Source organism: Branchiostoma lanceolatum, chromosome 4 (assembly GCF_035083965.1).
Source record: "Branchiostoma lanceolatum isolate klBraLanc5 chromosome 4, klBraLanc5.hap2, whole genome shotgun sequence".
Lineage (NCBI taxonomy): Eukaryota > Metazoa > Chordata > Leptocardii > Amphioxiformes > Branchiostomatidae > Branchiostoma > Branchiostoma lanceolatum.
Window position 1 is genome coordinate 22,993,535 of NC_089725.1, and position 19,637 is coordinate 23,013,171.

The 19,637-nt window shown below is 43.1% G+C and overlaps 1 protein-coding gene across 5 annotated transcripts; it reads left to right on the forward strand.

Moving 5' to 3' along the window:
• The first annotated feature begins 347 nt into the window (after positions 1-347).
• On the forward strand, positions 348-10,217 carry LOC136433438 (leucine-rich repeat-containing protein 58-like). 5 transcript variants are annotated; one of them, XM_066425642.1, is made up of 12 exons: positions 348-480; positions 4,280-4,532; positions 5,027-5,127; positions 5,538-5,570; positions 6,051-6,182; positions 6,908-7,073; positions 7,362-7,543; positions 7,988-8,042; positions 8,454-8,614; positions 8,977-9,098; positions 9,336-9,497; positions 9,815-10,217. In XM_066425642.1, exons 2-12 carry the CDS (start codon positions 4,290-4,292, stop codon positions 9,982-9,984), a joined length of 1,527 nt encoding a protein of 508 aa, XP_066281739.1. In that variant the 5' UTR covers positions 348-480; positions 4,280-4,289; the 3' UTR covers positions 9,985-10,217. The 5 variants fall into 5 exon arrangements, with proteins under 5 accessions (XP_066281739.1, XP_066281744.1, XP_066281740.1 ...); XM_066425647.1 differs by having other exon boundaries at positions 4,280-4,463; XM_066425643.1 differs by having other exon boundaries at positions 355-485.
• The last annotated feature ends 9,420 nt before the right edge of the window (positions 10,218-19,637 follow it).

A 19,637-nucleotide genomic window follows, 5' to 3' on the forward strand; every position in this document is an offset into this window, starting at 1 on the left:
AACAAGTTAAGTTTTGCCTCGGGTAGTGTAGTTATCCATGCATTGTTGATTGGCAATACGTGGATCGGCCTCAGTTATCAATCTATGATGAAGATGGTGATTATGATGAATCTAAGATAATTTCATTCTATTGGCACGGCCTCCCTCAACGTTTGGTAAATATTCAATATCCTACTATTTGAGGCTACTAAGCTCAATATTTAGCGGTCTGTAAACATATCGTACAAGGGAAAATCATTACGCAGGGGAACCTGACATCGAAAACGGGAATCCCATCCCAACATCTGCTGGAAGATCAGTTTGTGCTCGCTGCATGTGGCTGCAATGAAAACCGCACGGTGGCGTAGTTGCACGGAACCAGGAAGCAGGTAGGGTCTGCTCGCAGCAATCAAGCGAAGGATGCAGCAGCTCGGTGGTAGGTGGTGTCGGCGTCGTGGATTTTAAAGGTTTTCCTCAACAAAACCCCGCGCTCCTGCATAGGTGAGGTAATCACAACGTATCTTTTACGCTGGCTTTTTAATTCGATAAATTTTAGCCAATCTATACGTTTGTGAGGGACAGTAAACAGTTCGATAGTATGCAGTCGCCAAACGCAAACTGGAGAGGCATGGGAGGGGGGCAACAATAACAAAGGTCCTCTGGGTTTTATTATCTGAAACCTTGTGTATGATTTTCGTGCACAGCTGGTGGTGATATCGGAATAATCGTCAGATATCTGCATACTTACAAGTTTCGCGTTTCAGGCCTAGGAGGTATCACATATTGCTCTGATTAATTTGATATAACAGTTAGCATAGAATTCACCTCTTGTTTTATCAATATTAATAATGGTATAACGTTACTTTGCATTATCGAAATAAAGCCAGGTGACGACATAACTGCAGGACATATTAATCCGTCAGCACTTTGATCCGTCACGTTACTCGTAACTGTTAAAATTAGGGCTGACAGAGCAATGTATCCTTGTAGTGTGCACATTATTATTTCAATATGCCCTTTGATATGTTGAAATATGACAATTTTTCGGCACAATGTGTTTTTAAGAATGTTATTGTTATAATAATTGTTGTTGCTGACACCTTAGATGTGCAACGTTATGCACAGCTAACAAGGTGGACCCATATGTGTTCATATCCTGATATTGAACGGAGGATAGATTAAGTGGCATGGCTATTTACAGGAACATCCTGTCAATAGTGCAAAAAAGTCTTTATTGACAGGAAGCACAGGAAGACCTTTTGATCAGTAAACATCCAATCAAGGAATCGGTGCAAGTGGCTCAGATGGTAGACTGATCACCCTGCAAGAGAGAGATTGTGGGATCTGCAAATAGTGACAAAAATTTTGTATTCTTTTCTATTCTACCAAAAATTGTTCTATTGACGGTAACATCCTGCCAGTAGTGCAAAAGAAGATCTTACTGACAGGAACAACAGCCTTGGCCTAGATTTATAAGAATAGAAAAGTCCTCCGGTGCTCAATCAACTGGAGTCCTCTTCTTGTAGCAGTCTGGCAGATATCACATGTCATACAAACAGTGCAGGAGACCTCAGGGTCAGGCACATATTTTGTGGCTTTATGTACATGACATTTATTAGCTTACTTGACGTCTGAGTGTAACGTTATATCTGAATCCAAGAAATGTAGGACTGAATAAAAGACAAACACAAAGTCCTTGGACAATATATTAAGTACAACTCCTGAAAAAGAAATATTATCAACCTGGAGTCACAGTACTGGCAGTTGTTACAGTAGACACTGCTTACTCTCCAGGCAGAGGAGTGGGGTCTGGCAGGTTTTTGACGTGTTTTAGGCGTTTTTGTCAGGCTTTCTACTTTGTCATTTTTTTGTGTCTAGCCAGCCTTGACAAAAAATGACAAAGTAGAAAGCCTGACAAAAACGCCTAAAAACACATCAAAAACCTGCCGGACCCACTGCTCTGCTTGGAGAGTAGACACTGCTCACAGCCATGAATGACATTGTGATGTCCAGAGGGCTGCAGTCATTTCATGTTGCCTACTGACCTTACAGCAGGATTTAACCACTAGTTTTCACACATTTTCAGCTGATACATTTTCATTAACTTCTATCGATGTCCTAGGACTGAGCATTACTGCTAAGTAAAGCCTTTATGTGTGTAGTGTGGATATGTGTGTAGTGTGGATTGATTTGTTTACAGCATTTTTTAAGGAGGCAAGAATGCTGCCTATGTCCTTTCTCTATAAACAGTGAGCAGCATTCCCTTCTGCATATTTCCAACACACAGCTCCCATAACAACTGAGTAACTGGTGTTCTTTGTAAACTATCCAATAAACTCTTGTTATGGTGATGTATTTATAGTCCAAAAATTACTGGTATGTGTCATAAAACAGAAGCCTGAGGAAAGTCCATGTGAATATACTTTACTACATACATGTAGCTGGTACCCAGGGTACCAATGCGCCAGAGAATACCAATTCAGCCAGTACTAGTACGTACATCTGTTTCTTGTCCTTGTTGTCTAAGAACCAAGTACTTAATTTGTGTGAATTGATAAGGTTTTCTGTAAATGTAGCAGGAAGTTGTACTTCAACAGTCTTAAGTGTGTCTAAATCCTTCCTAAAGTGGTTTAGAACCTTTGTGATTACCGTATCTAGTTCTAAGTCCTTAGCTTTTGGGTAATGTGACAAAAACACTCCAGGCAGCAGTTGGCATTAAAAGATGATATCAAGCCAAGCATTAGTGCCTCCACTCAAAAACATATTTGGTTTCCCCTTGTAAACATGATTACATGAGAGTTAACATGAGAGCATACAGGATGCCATCCATGGTGTTGGATTAGCCAAGCCTAATGGCAATTTCCTCCTCTGTAAACAACATTAGCTGGGCCTTCTAAATGATCACCAGTATTTCATAGCCACAACTGGGTATCGCGGCAGCTAAAGCAGGCAGAGCTCAGAGACAACAGAAGGTGAGTATCAGATAGCAAATATAGAGTAACAATAAGAGGATATCCGTAACATTACCTGTTGTTGAAAGTGAAAGCGAGTATTAGGAGTCTCAGCTATACAGGTGAGTGATGCAGGAGACAATGGCCAAGTACAGGATCACAGGTGGGAACCTTCCCATGACCAGAGATTGTTGGCTGCTGAGGTGCATGTAATGTTAATGTTGTTAATTCTGGTATTTCCTCTGTTATATCCACGTCTGGAAACTGTGTTACTGGTGTTGTCCTGTGCCATTGGTTCTGTACAAATTAAATGATCTGCTTAGTGAGTTTAGACTTGTGAGACCCCTCTAAACATATATTCCACTGCACCTTGATATACAATGTATGTGATATATCTTTTTACTAGAGTGAAAGCACAAGTATATAATATCTATGTCACACCCAATCTCAACTTATGACAAAAGTATAGATCATAGTGAGGCAGATTTGTCAGATAAAGCATCACTATTGTATAAGACATACGTTTTCACAAATCAGTATTAGGTCTACAAAGACAGCATCCTGCTATTATATATTATATGCCCCCCAAGTGCTGGCCTCCCCATTAAAAGTGGCATTTCCAATCCAGCAGGTGGCTGTTATTCTGCCAATAACACTGCAGATTGTACAGCAGTCACGCGGCTCGTTATCGTGTACACGTGCTTGGGTGGAACGACATAGAATTGAGATAATGTTACACATGTTTTTGTCAGCGCGTGGGACACGTTGACACTGGCGGCTGGAGCTCTGATCTCACTTGTATTACCCGTCTGTTCAGAGATGGAATCAAATGAGTTTGATAACAATCATCAAATAACCATCCTTGACTTGAATACAAATATGGAATAAGATATGTCATTACAGAAGCAAACTATCATATGAAAGTAATGAAATCCAATAATACACTTATCAGTAATAACACACATGATATCACAGCACAAAATATCAAGGACAATTACTACCTGGGATATGATCATAATATAGTACCTGGTTTATGTTATGATAGATACAGTATCTATTTGAATATTTGTGTAAACAGTGTGCAGTGTCATGCTCTCTTTTTTACCTTGGACCATATTGGACTGTATTATCCATTATACGTGTCTGTAACAGCATGCCATCGAGCAATCTATGAGATGAATTTCTGACGCAAATTGGCTGATTAATCTTTTATATCAGATAGCAGGCATAGCTTTGGTAAGATAAGATCTAACAATCAATATTCATTGTTCAATAACCTTGACAAAGTTGGAACATCACTCGTAATAGTACACATTGGAACCATCTAAGTTTGTTTGTTTGTATCACAGGTAAACAGTGATGGGTGCCGCTGCGCGTGATGTGCTGGCAGCCCTACTGGAGGGGGTGTTCGCCAGCGGAGATGTCCAGACCACGACGCTGGCCTTCAGCATCGCCTGCTCGCTGGGGTTCTCTGTGGCGTGCCTGCTGATTGGGCTGGTTTATGGGCGACAGAGCCCCCGACAACAGCGCCCGGTACGAACCAGCAGCTTCAGCAGCGGTGTGTCCGGGGTGTCGTCGGTGGTTAGTAAGAGAATAGTGCTGGTGAGTGGGGGCTGGGTGTTCAGATGGTGTACGTTGTCCTGGATGTACAGGTGGTGTACGTTGTACTGGATGTACAGGTGGTGTACGTTGTACTGGATGTACAGGTGGTGTACACTGTACTTGATGTACAGGTGATGTACGTTGTACTGGATTTACAGATGGTGTAAACTGTACTGCATATACAGGTGGTGTACACTGTACTATCATGAGAACTGTTTTCTCTGTAACCTACCAAATCTATCTATCTATATCTTTCCATGAAGATCCCTTTGAGCTATATCCATCTTGCTTTTATAATCTAATTTTGGCTGACAGACTGCACACTTGTTTTTCACACCTGTTTTTCAGACAGCATAACCAGCAATGTAACTACTTAACTGTTACTCTTTACCTATAGCATAGCAGGTTTCCCTGGCATATTGCAAAATTCTCTTGTTCTTTGAGAAATGTCTCTGTAAATGAAACCCTCCCATGTATTCCTTGTTCCCCCCCAGTGTAAGAAGTCGAGCTCCGCTGACGGGAGACACCTCCTGCAGCACCAGCCTGTGTTCCTCTCATGTCGGGAGCAGAGGAGGGAGCACAGGAAATGCTCCAGGTAGCTGTCGTGTGTGGAAATTCTCTATGTGTAGTCTAATAATAGACTTAAAGCTTGACATTAAGACCTTGTATGGTAGCATTGGTTGGTAATTTCTGAACAAGACTGGTTTCAAGGCATGCTTCCTGTGTGACGTTCAACAATTGTCAGGTAACATTTACAAGACAACTGTATATAGGTTGTGTGATAAAGGCAAATGTTCTATCATATTTCTAGCTCATCATTTCCTTCCCTAGTACCAACTCCAACAGGTGCATGTACTCTCCTGTACTACTTATGTTTCAGCACTCAGTTCATTAGTGTGAGAGTGTGGAGAGCTCGTGGAGCAGGTTTACCAGACCACGTGTAAGGTTTCTCACACCTTGGTATGAAGATAATCCTGATTTTTGTCGCATCTCCTTTTTCTGCAGGTGTGATTCAGCAGATGCCACTCAGAGCTGCAGGTTAGTTCCTCAGTAACCCTTATCTCGTGGAGAATGTCAGCACTTGAAAACATGTCTTGTGCATTATCACATCAAGTGTGCAAGATAAGTAATCAGTATACCAAGATGTGCTGCCCATCTTGATTTGTTTTCTTGTGTGCAACCAACCCAGCTATTAACTTCTTCTATTAATCAATCAGAAGCATTGAAGGGAAATGATAACACCTGCCATTTCACATATCAAGTAAGTGGACAAGCTGCATCGTCCCGTGTATTGGCATGGCTGCCATACTAAGGCTGTATGTTGTACCAAGGATTACATATATTTTTCAACCTCCTTGGTTGTACCTACTACATTATCATTGCTATGTAGCTATCTCTGATTTGCTGATGGAATTGTTTTAGTGTGGATGAAATGTTTTGGAAATAAAACATAACTTCATTCAGTTGTTGTTTGATGTTGCTGGTGCTGATGTGTATTTTGTCTGTTGTATTTTGTAGGTACAGAAGGTGTTTGCTGTGCTGCCGTGCCAGTAAACAGTCCATCTGTGATGTACACGGCACGGCAGTGATGGCTGTACAGAACATCGTGGAGGGGGCGTGTGAGGACAGGCCCACTGATCTGGACCTCAGGTAGGGACAGGAGGTGGACATGTAGGTGGGAATAGGTGAAAAACTGGACAGGTGGGGTGACATGGGTGTGGATGGGACAGTTGGAATAGAACAGTGTTATTAATTTTGCTAGTTAGGACTATGTATCTGTATCAGTATAGCCTGTATAACTGCCCTTAGGCCAGCTGATGATGTTACACCATAAGCACTTGTCACACCTAATCTTTACACATCAAACAGCAAGGGTTGTTTAAAGCAATGTTTGAGTGACTTTAAAGTTAAAGTCCTCCCGCGCCACTTCGTGGAACATATGGCGGCGCCCATCTCCGATTCTCAGCCCTTGGGCCACACAACTTTGTGCAAGTCTCTACAGCAGGGGGCTAGTCCGCTGGTAGTGATGTGTGTTTTTAAACTTCCATACTCTTTCCCAAATGCTGAGTGATAAGCAAAGAAAGCTGTATGTACCATTTCTAAAGTCTTTGGTATGACCCGGCCGGGGTTCGAACTCACGACCTACCGTGTGCAAGGCGAACACTCTACCCACTCGGCCATTGCACCGGTTTAATGGCAAAATTTTCTTTAATTAGAGGAGAATCCATATTCAACAGTGGGTGACTTTGGCTCTATACAATAGCAATATATTCCTTGAAATGCACATGCCCTTGGGACAGAGACTTGGGCTGAGCTGATAGTGTTATGCCTTTCACTGGTACTTTTGATTCTCACCCAGTTTGTTTTGCTTTCAGCTACCTGGGCCTGCACAGCTGCCCTGACAGGATCGGGTTTGTGGGAGCACAGCTGACGTGTCTGAACCTGTCCAACAACCGGCTGCACCAGCTGCCTGATGACATCGGCTGTCTGCGGGGCCTGGAGGAGCTGTACATACAGTACAACTGTCTGGAGGAACTGCCTGTGAGATTGGGTGTTGTTTGATAGCATTAGCTGCATGCGTGAAGGGGGAGATTAAGGTCTGGCAGAAATGTGTCCTACAGGAACTTTAGTGTTCTGTGTTCTATCATTTGTGTGGGGATAGAGTCTGGTTGCTCAAAGATTTTATTAACTTTATTTTGCTGCACAATAAATAAAACATTCTAAATATGTGTGCTTCATTTTCAATCACTTTTCAGATTTTTGATGCCGTTAACATAATGCTGTGAAAAGCCGACTAACCATCGTACATGTACCTATTCCCTGCTGCAGGTCAGCATTGGTAACCTGACCAAGCTGACAGACCTGGATTGTAAGAACAACTCCCTGCGGACCGTCCCACTCACGGTGGGGAACCTCACCGCACTCACCTGCCTCAATGTCACCAACAATGTGCTGCAGCGCCTCCCGGCAGAACTGGGCAGACTTACAGAGCTGGAGGAGATCTGTGCTCAGTGAGTCGCTGTTTTGTGGCCCAAAGTTTATGTCCTGGCACCTGCAACTAGCCTGGGTGCCATTCGATTTACCACTGTGGCTCCGACACTTGCTTTCAGCTAAGCGAGTATATTAGCCCCGATAGTAATCGGATGGCACCCAGGCTAGTTGTTCTGATTTTATTCCATGAGTTGAAGTACATGTAACGTTAGTGCTAGACTGTTCCCATGTCAGATACAGAGGAAATAGCAGTCATTTACAACAATATAGCTCCATTCAAAAATTGTACCGGAATGGAATAAGCAACAGTACATTACAAAGTTTTGCAACTGAAAGCCCACACTTGATTAACATTTCAGTTTCAGAATGAAATTGTCGTGACCTCTTTCAATGAAAGGCTGTACATTTGGAAACAACATGAATCTTTATGGGCCTGCCTTGACATAACTTATCTTTCCCTGCAGTTCTAACCAGCTAGTTGAGCTACCGGATGAACTGTGCAACCTGACTAACCTCACTGTGAGTACACTAGTCTTATAACTACTACATGATTATGAGATGCTGATGTTTTTAAACATTGCAGACAGCTAGGAACATTCTAGTCCAAGTCATTAGTACATCTGTGCTTATTTTGTTTTATCATTGTCATGGAGTAATAGTCCAGGAGGAGATTCTCAGAAGAGGCCTAGAAATTAACAAATGTAACCCACCCTTTATATATCTAGTTCAGTATCATAGAATGATAGCTTGATGTCTCTTGATCATTTTTAGGTATTTGATCTATGGTCTGGATATAACCATTGTTCATAAAGACTCGATTGTGCACAGAGACTCATGACTAGGAGAGAAAAAGCATAATATATTCACAAATATGCATCAATACTTACTATGCTGCAAAACTGAACATGTTGAACATCTGATCGCTGACAGGAGCTGTACCTGGGTGAGAACCGTCTCCAGCAGCTGCCCCAGGACATGGGGCGCCTGGTGCGCCTGGAGGAGCTGGACGTGTCCTCGTGTGAACTCACTCACCTGCCAGACTCCCTGTCCAGGTGCACCTCCCTCGTCAGACTCTGGCTGTCGAACAACAGGTGAAGGTTTCATTCTCATGGTATCAAGGCTTTAAGAATCCTTTCTAGGACTACATAAAGTTATGAAGATGTCAGGACTGTCTCCAGCTTTACCTTTTTTCTCCATCCCACTCTTTGTTTGGGAGATCATGTTGCTGATTTTCGATGTCATTTAAGCTTACGGCAATACATTTCATTGATTTTTCTTAAGATCATTTTTTGCAAGGATGGGGTAAAAAAAAAATTCTGTCCCAAGAAGCAAATATTTCTGTCCCAGGACGAAGAGATGGGTCCTGGAGCCATCCTGGAAGATGTGGTAATTTGTTATTAACTTCATTCCATAAAAACTATAAAAATGTACATGGTGTGATTTTTCTCTCCAGACTACGTTATCTACCTGACCAGCTGGGCCGGCTGCATCACCTGAAGGAGCTCCACGTGAGGAACAATGACATCATGTACTTCCCAGCATCCCTGTCCTACCTGCAGCTGTACACCTTCTCTGGTAAGGAAACATACTTATCATCATCAGGCATATTGGTCAGGGGAAGCCTAGGACTCTACTGAAAATGTTTTCATGGCTCCTCTTTAGACACATTTGTATATACTTTTGATCCCTTTAAGCTGTCTACAATATCAATAGCAGAAAATATAATAGAGAGACAAAATAGAATGTGTAAAAATGTATTGCAATTTCATATTTAGCTGTTTTATGTCTGCTTTTTCTTCATTGTTCCTCCAGCCAACCAGAACCCCCTGATAGAAGAATGGGATAACCGGTTGACCTCTGCCCTGATCAGAGTGCCCACCGACCCCTTGCCAAGTTTGCTAGAACTGGCTGCTCGTACTGTCGCCAGGCAAAACATCACGTGGGGTAAGGGGGACCTACCACTGGACTTAGAAGGTAATTATGATTTCTCTATCAGAAGTATTTGATGTCCAAGTGCCTCATTTGTGTGTGTGGAGTTAAGACTTTGCCAGTGACTTGTAAATAGATGAGACTAGTTTAGCAAAAGAGTTTTAAATCGATTATGTATAGTTCATTAAAGCTCCTTGGTTTAACAAATGGGTGATTCATGACAATGTGATAACTTTGTACTTGAGTCTTGGGTAGAAAAACTGGGAAGATGTTCACTAATGATTGCCCCAATAGCCACCCAAACATCTGATGAAACATTGTCTGGAAGCACCTGGAGCTGACATGCTGCCCTCTGTCCTCAGTGTTGTTGCAGTGCAGGAAGCAGTGTTCCAGCTGTGAGGGTCCGTTCTTCTCCTACTTCAGCTCGCAGGTGTTCTTCAGTAACGTGGGCATGTTCCACAGGGTGCCCCTGTACCAGCAGGTCTGCTCACCCTACGTCAACGCCCACTGCCAACCTGTACATGCCAGGTAGGGGGCCTCGCTGCAAGGGGAGACCACTGGAGGAATTGCTACACCATGTAAGGAAATGTGCTGGGTGAAAAACAACAGAGCACTGAATGTGCCACCACCAATTATTGCTGTGTTTACTTTGGGTGTTAGCCTCAAACAGGCAAAGTTCAGCTTCTTGCTTTTTGTTTAAGAAGTAAGTAAGCGATGAAATCAATTTTATTATAGAGAGTAAGAGTAACCAAGCTGAAGCTAGCCCTCGATTCGGCCTTCGATTCACAGCCTTCGATCCAGCCCTCGATTAGATTTTGCCGCCGATTCAGCCTTCGATTAGAGGGAATAGACAGAACATAGCAACCAATTCAGTTACCGATTCGAAAAACCTAGAATCTATGCCAGCTCTCTTACAATGAATGCAAAAGGCAACACAATGATCAACTAGTACCAAATTACTCAACAAGAAGATATTTACTTGCAAATAATGTCGGAAAGGACATAATATCACGAATTCGGCATAAAATAATAGTGACAACTGACAAGGGACACTAGCCCTCTATTCGGCCGTCGACTGGATTTTGTTCAACGGATTGTAGCGCTTTCTGCTGTTTATCTAAATGTGGCCCGTGAACTTGAAATAGTAATTAGGATACATTAGGATCTAGAGTACTTTGTGCAAGTATCAAATTTTACAGGCCGGATTTGATGAACGAGCCACAGGGGGTCTAATCAAGCACCGGTGATGCTAGCCCTCGATTCGGGCATCGATTGCCTGAGAAAGAAAGGCTTGCTGGACGGCTTGTAGCGCTTTCTGCTGTTTATCTAAATGTGGCCCGTGAACTTGAAGAAGTGATTGGGATACGTTGGGATGTAATGTACCTAATGCGAGTATCAAATTCAACGGGCCGGATTTAATGAACGAGCCGCAGGGGGTCTACCCCTTCGAAAGCGGGAAGAAAGGGGTACATAAAAAGGCTTGCTGAACGGATTGCGCTATTGCTGTTTATCTAAATGTGGCCCGTGAACTAAGAATAGTAATTAGGATACGTTGAGATATAGAGAACTTAATGCAAGTGTCGATTCTAACGGGCCTGATTTAAGGAACGAGCCACAGGGGGTCTACGGGCCACATTTAGATAAACAGCAATAGCGCTGCAATCCGTTCAGCAAGCCCTTTTTTCCAAGGCAATCGATGCCCGAATCGAGGGCTAGCTTCACCAATGCTTGATTAGACCCCCTGTGGCTCGTTCATTAAATCAGGCCCGTTAGATTTGACACTTGCATAACGTGCTCTAGATCTCAACGTATCCCAATTACTATTTCAAGTTCACGGGCCACATTTAGATCAACAGCAATAGCGCTGCAATCCGTTCAGCAAGCCTTTTTATGTACCCCTTTCTTCCCGCTTTTGAAGGGTTAGACACCCCGCGGCTCGTTCATTAAATCCAGCCCGTTGAATTTGATACTCGCATTATGTACAGTAGAACCCATTGTGTCCTATTCCCTTTTTCACGTTCCACGGGCCACATTTAGAAAAACGTCAAATAGCGCTGCAATCTGTTGAACAAAATCCAATCAACGGCCGAATAGAGGGCTAGTGTCTCTTGTTAGTAGTTACTATTATTTTATGCCGAATTCGTGATATTATGTCCTTTCCGACATTATTTGCAAGTAAATATCTTCTTGTTGAGTGATTTGGTACTAGTTGATCATTGTGTTGCCTTTTATATTCGTTCTAAGAGAGATGGCATAGATTCTAGGTTTTTCGAATCGGTAATTGAATTGGTTGCTATGTTCTGTCTATTCCGTCTGATCGAAGGCTGAATCGGCGGCAAAATCTAATCGAGGGCTGGATCGAAGGCTGTGAATCGAAGGCCGAATCGAGGGCTAGCTTCAGCTTGGTAGAGTATTGGGTATTTGGGAGAGAAAAAATGTCAACACCTGTTGCTGACCTTGTACATGATAATCTCAGCACATTGCTCAGGCTGCGTATTCAACAGTATATTATGAATCATGGATGTACAGGTACAAATCTGGAATACTCACAGTGTTATTACACCTATGATTGACATGTTTAAGGTCATGTAGTACAGATACATGTAGATTGACCGTGCATGATACAGCGACTGTTTCCAGTTCACACATCTTGGACAAACTACCTGCTCTTTTCGGTACAGATGCCTACCACGATTTTGTGTCCTCTTGGAATTGTTTGTTGGCACCAAATTGTTGAAAAAGCAAATTAATGCCTTCTCAGTGCATGCATTTGTATTTCATTGGAGTTCTGTTGATGTGGCCTGACGAATCAACAGGATGTGAGGATGAGGTTGGCAGCCTTTCCCTCATCATCCCTGTTTCTTGGAAAGGCTGGGTTGATGGGCATCTGCCAATTTGTGTCAGCAAGCACCAGATGTCCATCAGCACCTGGCACAACTTTATAGGGCTGAGATGATGGAGAAACACCGCTGGCGCTTTTTGTTGATCTTGGGAGTCATTGTTATATAGTCTGGGGCACTTGTAATAGCCTAGACCAGTATTTAGACCCAATATTCTCTTGAATTGGATTAAATCAATTCAACATTTTACTGCATGATGTATGTGAAGAGAGAATTTTCCATCGCAGCAGCCTTTGAACATTTCTGCTAGTGAGTACCCTGGATATTGTTGTGGTTTTTTTAGGTCTGCTCTAAAATTGGCTACTGAGGAGGTGAAATTACCGTATACTAACCGGGATGGCACCCAGGCCAACTTGTAAGACAACCTGAATGCATTATGTAAATATTCATCTTTCAGAGGTTTAAGAATGTTTCCACACTTCCCTCATGTTAAGTGTGTTTTGAAACTGATCTGTTAGGCCTATTGAAACCTTCAGGGGAAGCAGCGGTGAGGATGACCAGTATTGCTGATATTGGCCCTGTTGTGATGACAAATACACCCTCATCACTACATTCCTGTAGTGAGCCCACCCACAGCATTTAGAGGGGAGGGGGGCACAATGCTAACAGTCATTGCCAACAGCTATAATCAAAGTGTCCTTTGTGGTACTGCTGAATTCTAGTAAGCCTACAAAAGCAGGAGTTTTGCGACCTTTTACAATTTTCTAAACGTGATTCAGCAGTGTTGTGTGCAATACATATTTATGATTTTCCTTGTTATGATAGTCCACATTAGGGATAGTTTTTTGATGTTTCAAGTTCAAGTGTGAGATGTACACTGATATTTTGAAGATGTATTGAAGTTTTGAGATGGCTCGTTGAAGATTCAGCAGTGACACCTGTATGGTTGAGATGACCCCTCAGGTGTAGCTGTGGGTTGTTCCACCAGAAATAATGTGGCAAGTATTATTTCTTTATTGAACAACACAATACGATGTGTTTGATTTTGAGATGTATAGCTTCTTTTACAAAATCATATTTTCAGCGGAGAAGCTTCTCTCGTCATGGCATGTACCTGTTTGATGGCTGTGACATACATTTTCTGTTCCCGGCCGGTATAACCTTGCCCTTGCTGATGTAGCCTTTTTGGCACCACATTTATATCAGTTATGGTGTAAGGCAGCAGGGAGAGGGTTAAACATCCTGTTGTGGAGGCGTAAAAAACTTCTCCCCTGCTCCGTATCACATGTTGTGGAACAACTCAGTTGTGTGCAATAGTCATGCTATTTTATTGTATTGTGTTTCGTATTGAAGTGCACTTTTTCTGGCTATAGTGATAGTATAGTTGATATGATAGTCACTGTAATAAAGACATTGATTTGAACTGAAGTGAAGAAGTAACATAAGTTTAGAGCCAGGAGGTGTTTGCAGAGTTGGATCGGAAGGCCATCCACACTACTGATATGTTAAGTATGTATTGTGTATATAGACATTTGTACAATAAGATACATGTAGTCACAGTATTGAAAGTCAAGTCTCAAGAGATAACTTTATGACTTTATGCACCAAGTGTTAAGTATGATTTAACCAGTAATATTTTTGATGATATCTGAACATTTGTTGTCTATGTTTACCCGGGCACTATCTAAAGATTGTTGTTACCTGGATTTTTAAATTTCCACAAAGCAACATGATAGTATGAAAACTGTCTCTTTTAAATAGATGTGCCTGTACTTTTGTAGCACTAACGTTACCAACTGTAAGTGGGCACATCTTGTGTCAGAGTAGTATTTCTGTCTGTTCTCCATTCAATCCAAGAATACTTTTTACTGGTTTCATTTTATTGAATTTGTTGTCATATAATGTGTACAAGCTTCAGTGTTGCAGGTTGACTTCTCATCATATTCTGGCTACTTACACAGTTGTGATGAAATATTCTGTCGCTATTTCACCGTAATAAATTATTGTAAGTTATCGCAACAAGTGTGTCATCTATTTTCATTGGCCATATCCTATGTGTTCTGTAATATTCTGAACAAATTAGTGACGGGGAACGGCAGAGAATAAAAAGTTGTTTAACTCAGGATTAAAAGTACCAATAAACCCATGTAGTACACGGACTGTAATCAAGTATTTTCCTACAAAGTGAAATGCAAAATCTCAGTCAATATCGTGCAGAAACTAGAAGATGTCTTCGCCTCCTGTAGAAAACTGATGGGCAGCTACCTCAAACCTGCGGTATCAGCCGGAGATGAAACGGAGTGACTCCTGACCTTAAATCCCAGTCAGGTGAGGTGAGGGTGTTGATACAGCTGCTGTATTTTAAGAAGCCAGGGAGAGGCGATACGAAGATACCCATAAACCCACCTGGAACAAACACAGGTGCGCGGGACGCCCCTGCCACGCCCACCCCACCTCAGTACTCATGTTTGTGGACTGTTTATGGTTGCACGCCTGCTGTCAACATTTCGTGCGCCCTCTCACCACAATTCTTGGTCTTTGATGTCCGGAACCTATTCACCCCTGTGACCGACTGCCTCGTCCAATTAAAGATCCAAGTGTAGTCCACATTTAAGAGGTGGCAAACAGGGTTTGCGAGGTGACCGTCTAATGTTGAGTTGATGACATGTCCATCACACGCACCACAGATAATCGTCGCTGGGTGTCAGGGCGGGGAAGGTGGGACATCTGTTCTCCAATGAGAAACAGCGTTTTTTCCAGGTCTTCCAGGGCTCCAGTTCGGTCGGAATCAAATCGTTCAAGATACCTAGTAATCTACATGTAGGCCTAGTTCTACGAACCGTACATATAACAGGAAAATATGTTTGATATTTGAGAGACAGGAATCACCTTGCCGTGAAATGATACAAGCACTATTAACGCCTAGATATCGCTTCGGTTGCCTTTAAGAGGTGAATGAAGCCTTTGTACCAAGTTTAATACGTACAGCTATTTAGAACGGGGAAGATATAGAAAGAGCATTGTTTTGCTCACTCAGTGACTAACTAACTCCTTTGCTCACTCACTCTTCCCTCTATCAGTGCTGAATAATACTTTGTCGTCTTACATTTCCTCTCTTATCCCATCCTTCATTGACAGTCGCTTATATTGTCCAACATGACTGTGCCCTTTATAGCAGTGACAATTTATGAACCATGTGTTTTTCTGGCAGTCGTGATGCAGGCCTCCTGTCGGCGGCCTTTCTTGCTCGGCAAGTCCACAGGGAGCAAACACAGGTGCATCGGCGGGGAAGGGCGGACTCATCGCGGCTTGTTTAGAGTGTGGATACAGATTTGTAAACATCCGCGATTCAGATATTCTCCGTTAGGGCGGTGTCTTCCTTTGATGTGAAGTAAACTTTCCCAACAACAGAGAACAATGGCAGTTGTGTGTCCAGGGATAGGAGGGGAAAGGTCACGAAGCGGTCAAGCATGTGGTTGTAGTTCATCCACCCAAGCTATATCATGGGCCTGTCGGCCACGGAGTAGAACTACCCAAAGACACAGCCCTGTTCTTTTCGTTAGCTTTTCCGTGACGTTTTTGTGCCAGGGGGAAGCCACTGCACAGAAATTGTATAGATAGGACCTAACAAAGTTTAAATGTACTCATGTTGTCCAGTTTTACGCCTAAGTTGTTTTCAATAGCTAGCAGGCCTAGTAGCTGTTCTTGTGTTTCATTGGTTAGCAGAAGTTGTTCTAGTGTTTTCATTGGCTAGCAGCTATTCTTGTGTTTTCATTGGCTAGCAGAAGTTGTTCTAGTGTTTTCATTGGTTAGTAGTTGTTCTAGTGCTTCTTCGATGCCGATACATTGTATGTGGTCGGAAAGAAAAAGGAGTGGTGTGAATAATATAAATATATATCTATATAGATAGATAGATATGTAGATAGATATGTAGACAGACGTGGACTAAAGTGAGAAGACACAAACGAGAACATCTGCTCAGATAACATTTTTATTATATCACGATATAAAATCTCAAGGATTTCTTCGTCTTTTTACACAGACAATAAATAGATGAACTTCAAATAATTATTCTTTAGCTTGTTCATACACTTATTACAAAATACATATTCCAACGAAAATGTTGGTTCAAGTAATAAAAGAAAACATCTGTCATCTCCATTATCAGAGGCAAAGATCAAACAAGGCTGATTCACGGACTTAGTACGTTCCTTGGTTATACATGTAGTTACATTTAGTAATGCACATATCAAGATAAGCCCCGAAGGGAATGTGGGTGGAAAGTCAGAAGCTCAAAGACGGAATATTCTACTCCATGTGACATATCTTTACCTGAAGCCTCACACAAATATTGAACTTTTAAGAAACAGGACAACACTTCCCATCTACATTCCTTGTCGTATAAAGACTAAGTTAAAAGACAAGCAAAAGCTGTGGGCTGAGGTAACGATAGTGTCCGTCACGTACTATGGAGTTGTCCATGAAACGAAGGGCATCTCAATTCTCAAATCTAGTGCTCCGGCTGTTCACTCAACGCAGGTTTTAAAACGAATAAACTTGCTACTCTATTGTCGAGGTCCATGTCAGGAGTAAAGGCATGAAAGGGAAGAGAACCAAATAGCTTTCCATTACCCAGAATCAGTAAAATGAGACACCTTGTGTTGTAGGCAAAATTGTAGAGTTTTGACTTTCTAGTCTCGACAGAAATGAACAGACAGCCAAGATGCCCTCGTTCCATCAACAAGGCGATATCAGAAACAGGTGAGACAAACTCCCCTCGCCTGTTCCTGTCGTCACAGTGACGTCAGCACGCTCGTTATAGGTACGACGATACACGTCAATGTGCGTACCTGGACATCATGAAGTGCACATATATTGTGTTGGGCGATTGCAAGTTTTTATACCGAATCGTCTTCAGATAACCTAGCCGGAATTCACAAGGCCCACGGTTGACCAACCAGAAATAATCAAAAGATGCCCGTTTTGGAGCAGCCTGAAGCCACATGGTGCACATGTTCAGCCTGGTTTGCATCTAGAGAGGACTCGACACAGTCGCCACATAAAACGTTGCGTCGTACCGTACTCACGCTGTATATCTACCCAATACTGAACACATCCAAGGAGACGAAGACTAACATTGTCATTAGGACGGACTCAATCGTTTGATATTCCGACAGGCACAAAACATTAGAGCATATCACCAGTAACAGTAGGCAGGGCGCGAACTCGATATATACTGTAGTTTTCCCCATTTAACCTGATACGAATGGAAACCGCAGCTATAATACTAGTAGGTGAAGCTCAGCCGACGTCTCTTGTAAACAGGCATTTTGGTCTACGAAGAACATAATAGGACTTTTTTGGCTTCCTCAAACAAGTTGCACTGAATTTGGCTATAAAGTATGGCTGATTGTCGCTACACAGTTATGTCAGTTTTCTGACCGAATATGGTAGGGCAGTGATGGTAGGGTTAGACCTCCTTGGTTAGATGTAGGGATTGGGAAGGCAGATGGAAGCTGACCAGAGCCCCCTGTGCTGCTTCAAATGTTGCGTCAAATGGACACAGTTCCCCGTCACCTCTCATCACTGGAGACGACTGTAGCCCAACCGGTGCTCGGCGACTGACTTGTGAGCGCGACATGCACGCTTTCCTGGCACCTAGTCAGGTAGAGGAAAAGATACCTTGCAACGGACCAGACGCTAGTTTTATTGTCCGCTCGCGTCAGACGTGATCTTTATGGACCTTTCCGCCGGTGTTTGTATTGCTTATGGTAGTTTCGGTTTATGTCTTTTTAGTCGAATGATAAGATAGTTGTAGCACGTGCTGTCGGTTGGAGTTTTTTTCTGTGTGACGATCTGTGCGCCACATGTGGTGAAAGCCGCTCGTCCAATATCGGGCCCTAAACAGCTACACGGTCTAAACAAACTCCCGATGTGCGCGGCTCGTCAGAAGGTGGCCGTGTAAGCACCTCGTTAGGGCGCAGATAAGTGGTTTAGCCAGGGGCCCCGCCCTACCCGCGCGGACGGGTGCGAACGTTAACCTTCCCGGGGATGGGCGCCAGCAGTCGGACAGACCCGTACCGTACTGCTAGTGTTGTCCGAACAAAGATGAGCCACACGTGATGACGGCACCCCCATTGCACAAGCACCTGTCACAGTGTGCCGTCGACGTCGCAGACAATATTGTCCCTTTTGCTGAACTGACGCCCATGTTGTGTGCACGTCCTTGTCTGCCACTTTTGGAACGCCTGGCTTCCTAATATGAGTTTCATTCATGACATTTGGTACAGTAAACTCCTGGCCTTGACTGACAAACACCGCGGGGTACACGTCACCAACCGTGGCGGGAAGGATCAAGTCTGCCCGCGGTCCTGTACTTAATCTGTGCTCACGTGAGGCTGGTGAACACCGGTCGATGACCTGTACTTTGTTTCAGAACTTTGTTTCAGAACGTCATTTTTCGCTGAACATTTTAGCCCCAAAGGAAAAAGGAATGCTTTGTAGCGTTGGTTTTGATCATGAACATTTACATTTAAGATTTCAATTTATCTTGCTCTGGTTGTCACTATGGGGCAGGCTTGCAGTTGCAAAGGAGATCATCGTCTTGTGGTGGCGTCCAATCGGCTCGTCCCCCCTAACGACTCATTCAAGTCAATCCACATGTGGCGCAAAGAAGAAGCCGTATTTTCATACATGTATACAGTACTTAGATGTTGGGCCGAATCAAAATAGTCTGAACTGTAAAGAGCAGATCTGATGGAAACACGGCCCTGTGAGGGGATGAAACGGAGAACGACACAAACGAACAAAATTCCGGTCGCGCTGGACTGACCAGCGCGGCAACTTTGTCGGTGTCAAAATTCCTTTGATTTCCGATCCGTGTTATTTGATTTCTGGTGAACTGTTTGAGATGTGATGCCTGCCGTTAGCCTTTGACATCTGAGTTCTAAGTGATCCGTCGCTTTGAAGCGGCGTGTATGAAGAAGGAATGGTGGATCTAACGTGGTTCTCCGCGCTCGGGACTTTGATTCCCCGAGCATGATATTGAGTTTGTTCGTCTTTTAAACAGAAACTCTCCGGCAGCTAAGGAGCTTACTTCGTTACGGTTTATGTACTTCCTTTTAGCTTCAAATGTCACGTCGTGGGACGCCGTCTTAATGTTCCAAGACATGGGTATACGTTTCGTGAAGAAGATATGAAACGGATGCCAAGAGAACAACCGTGTCTAGAAATTCTAAATCTTGTGATGTTTTGACAAAACAGGATCAGTATAGCACACTGACGTGACTGTTTCGCTTTGTTCGAGCAACACGATTACCCTGTGGAGAGCATTGCGCCCTGTGCA

What these genes read in the sequence shown, in the direction of transcription:
- LOC136433438 (XM_066425642.1), top strand. Translation starts at nt 4,290, where the DNA reads ATGGGTGCCGCTGCGCGTGATGTGCTGGCAGCCCTACTGGAGGGGGTG. An exon ending in GAGCACAGGAAATGCTCCAG is followed by an intron (nt 5,128 to 5,537) that starts GTAGCTGTCGTG and finishes CTTTTTCTGCAG; the next exon opens with GTGTGATTCAGCAGATGCCA. An exon ending in GCAACCTGACTAACCTCACT is followed by an intron (nt 8,043 to 8,453) that starts GTGAGTACACTA and finishes GATCGCTGACAG; the next exon opens with GAGCTGTACCTGGGTGAGAA.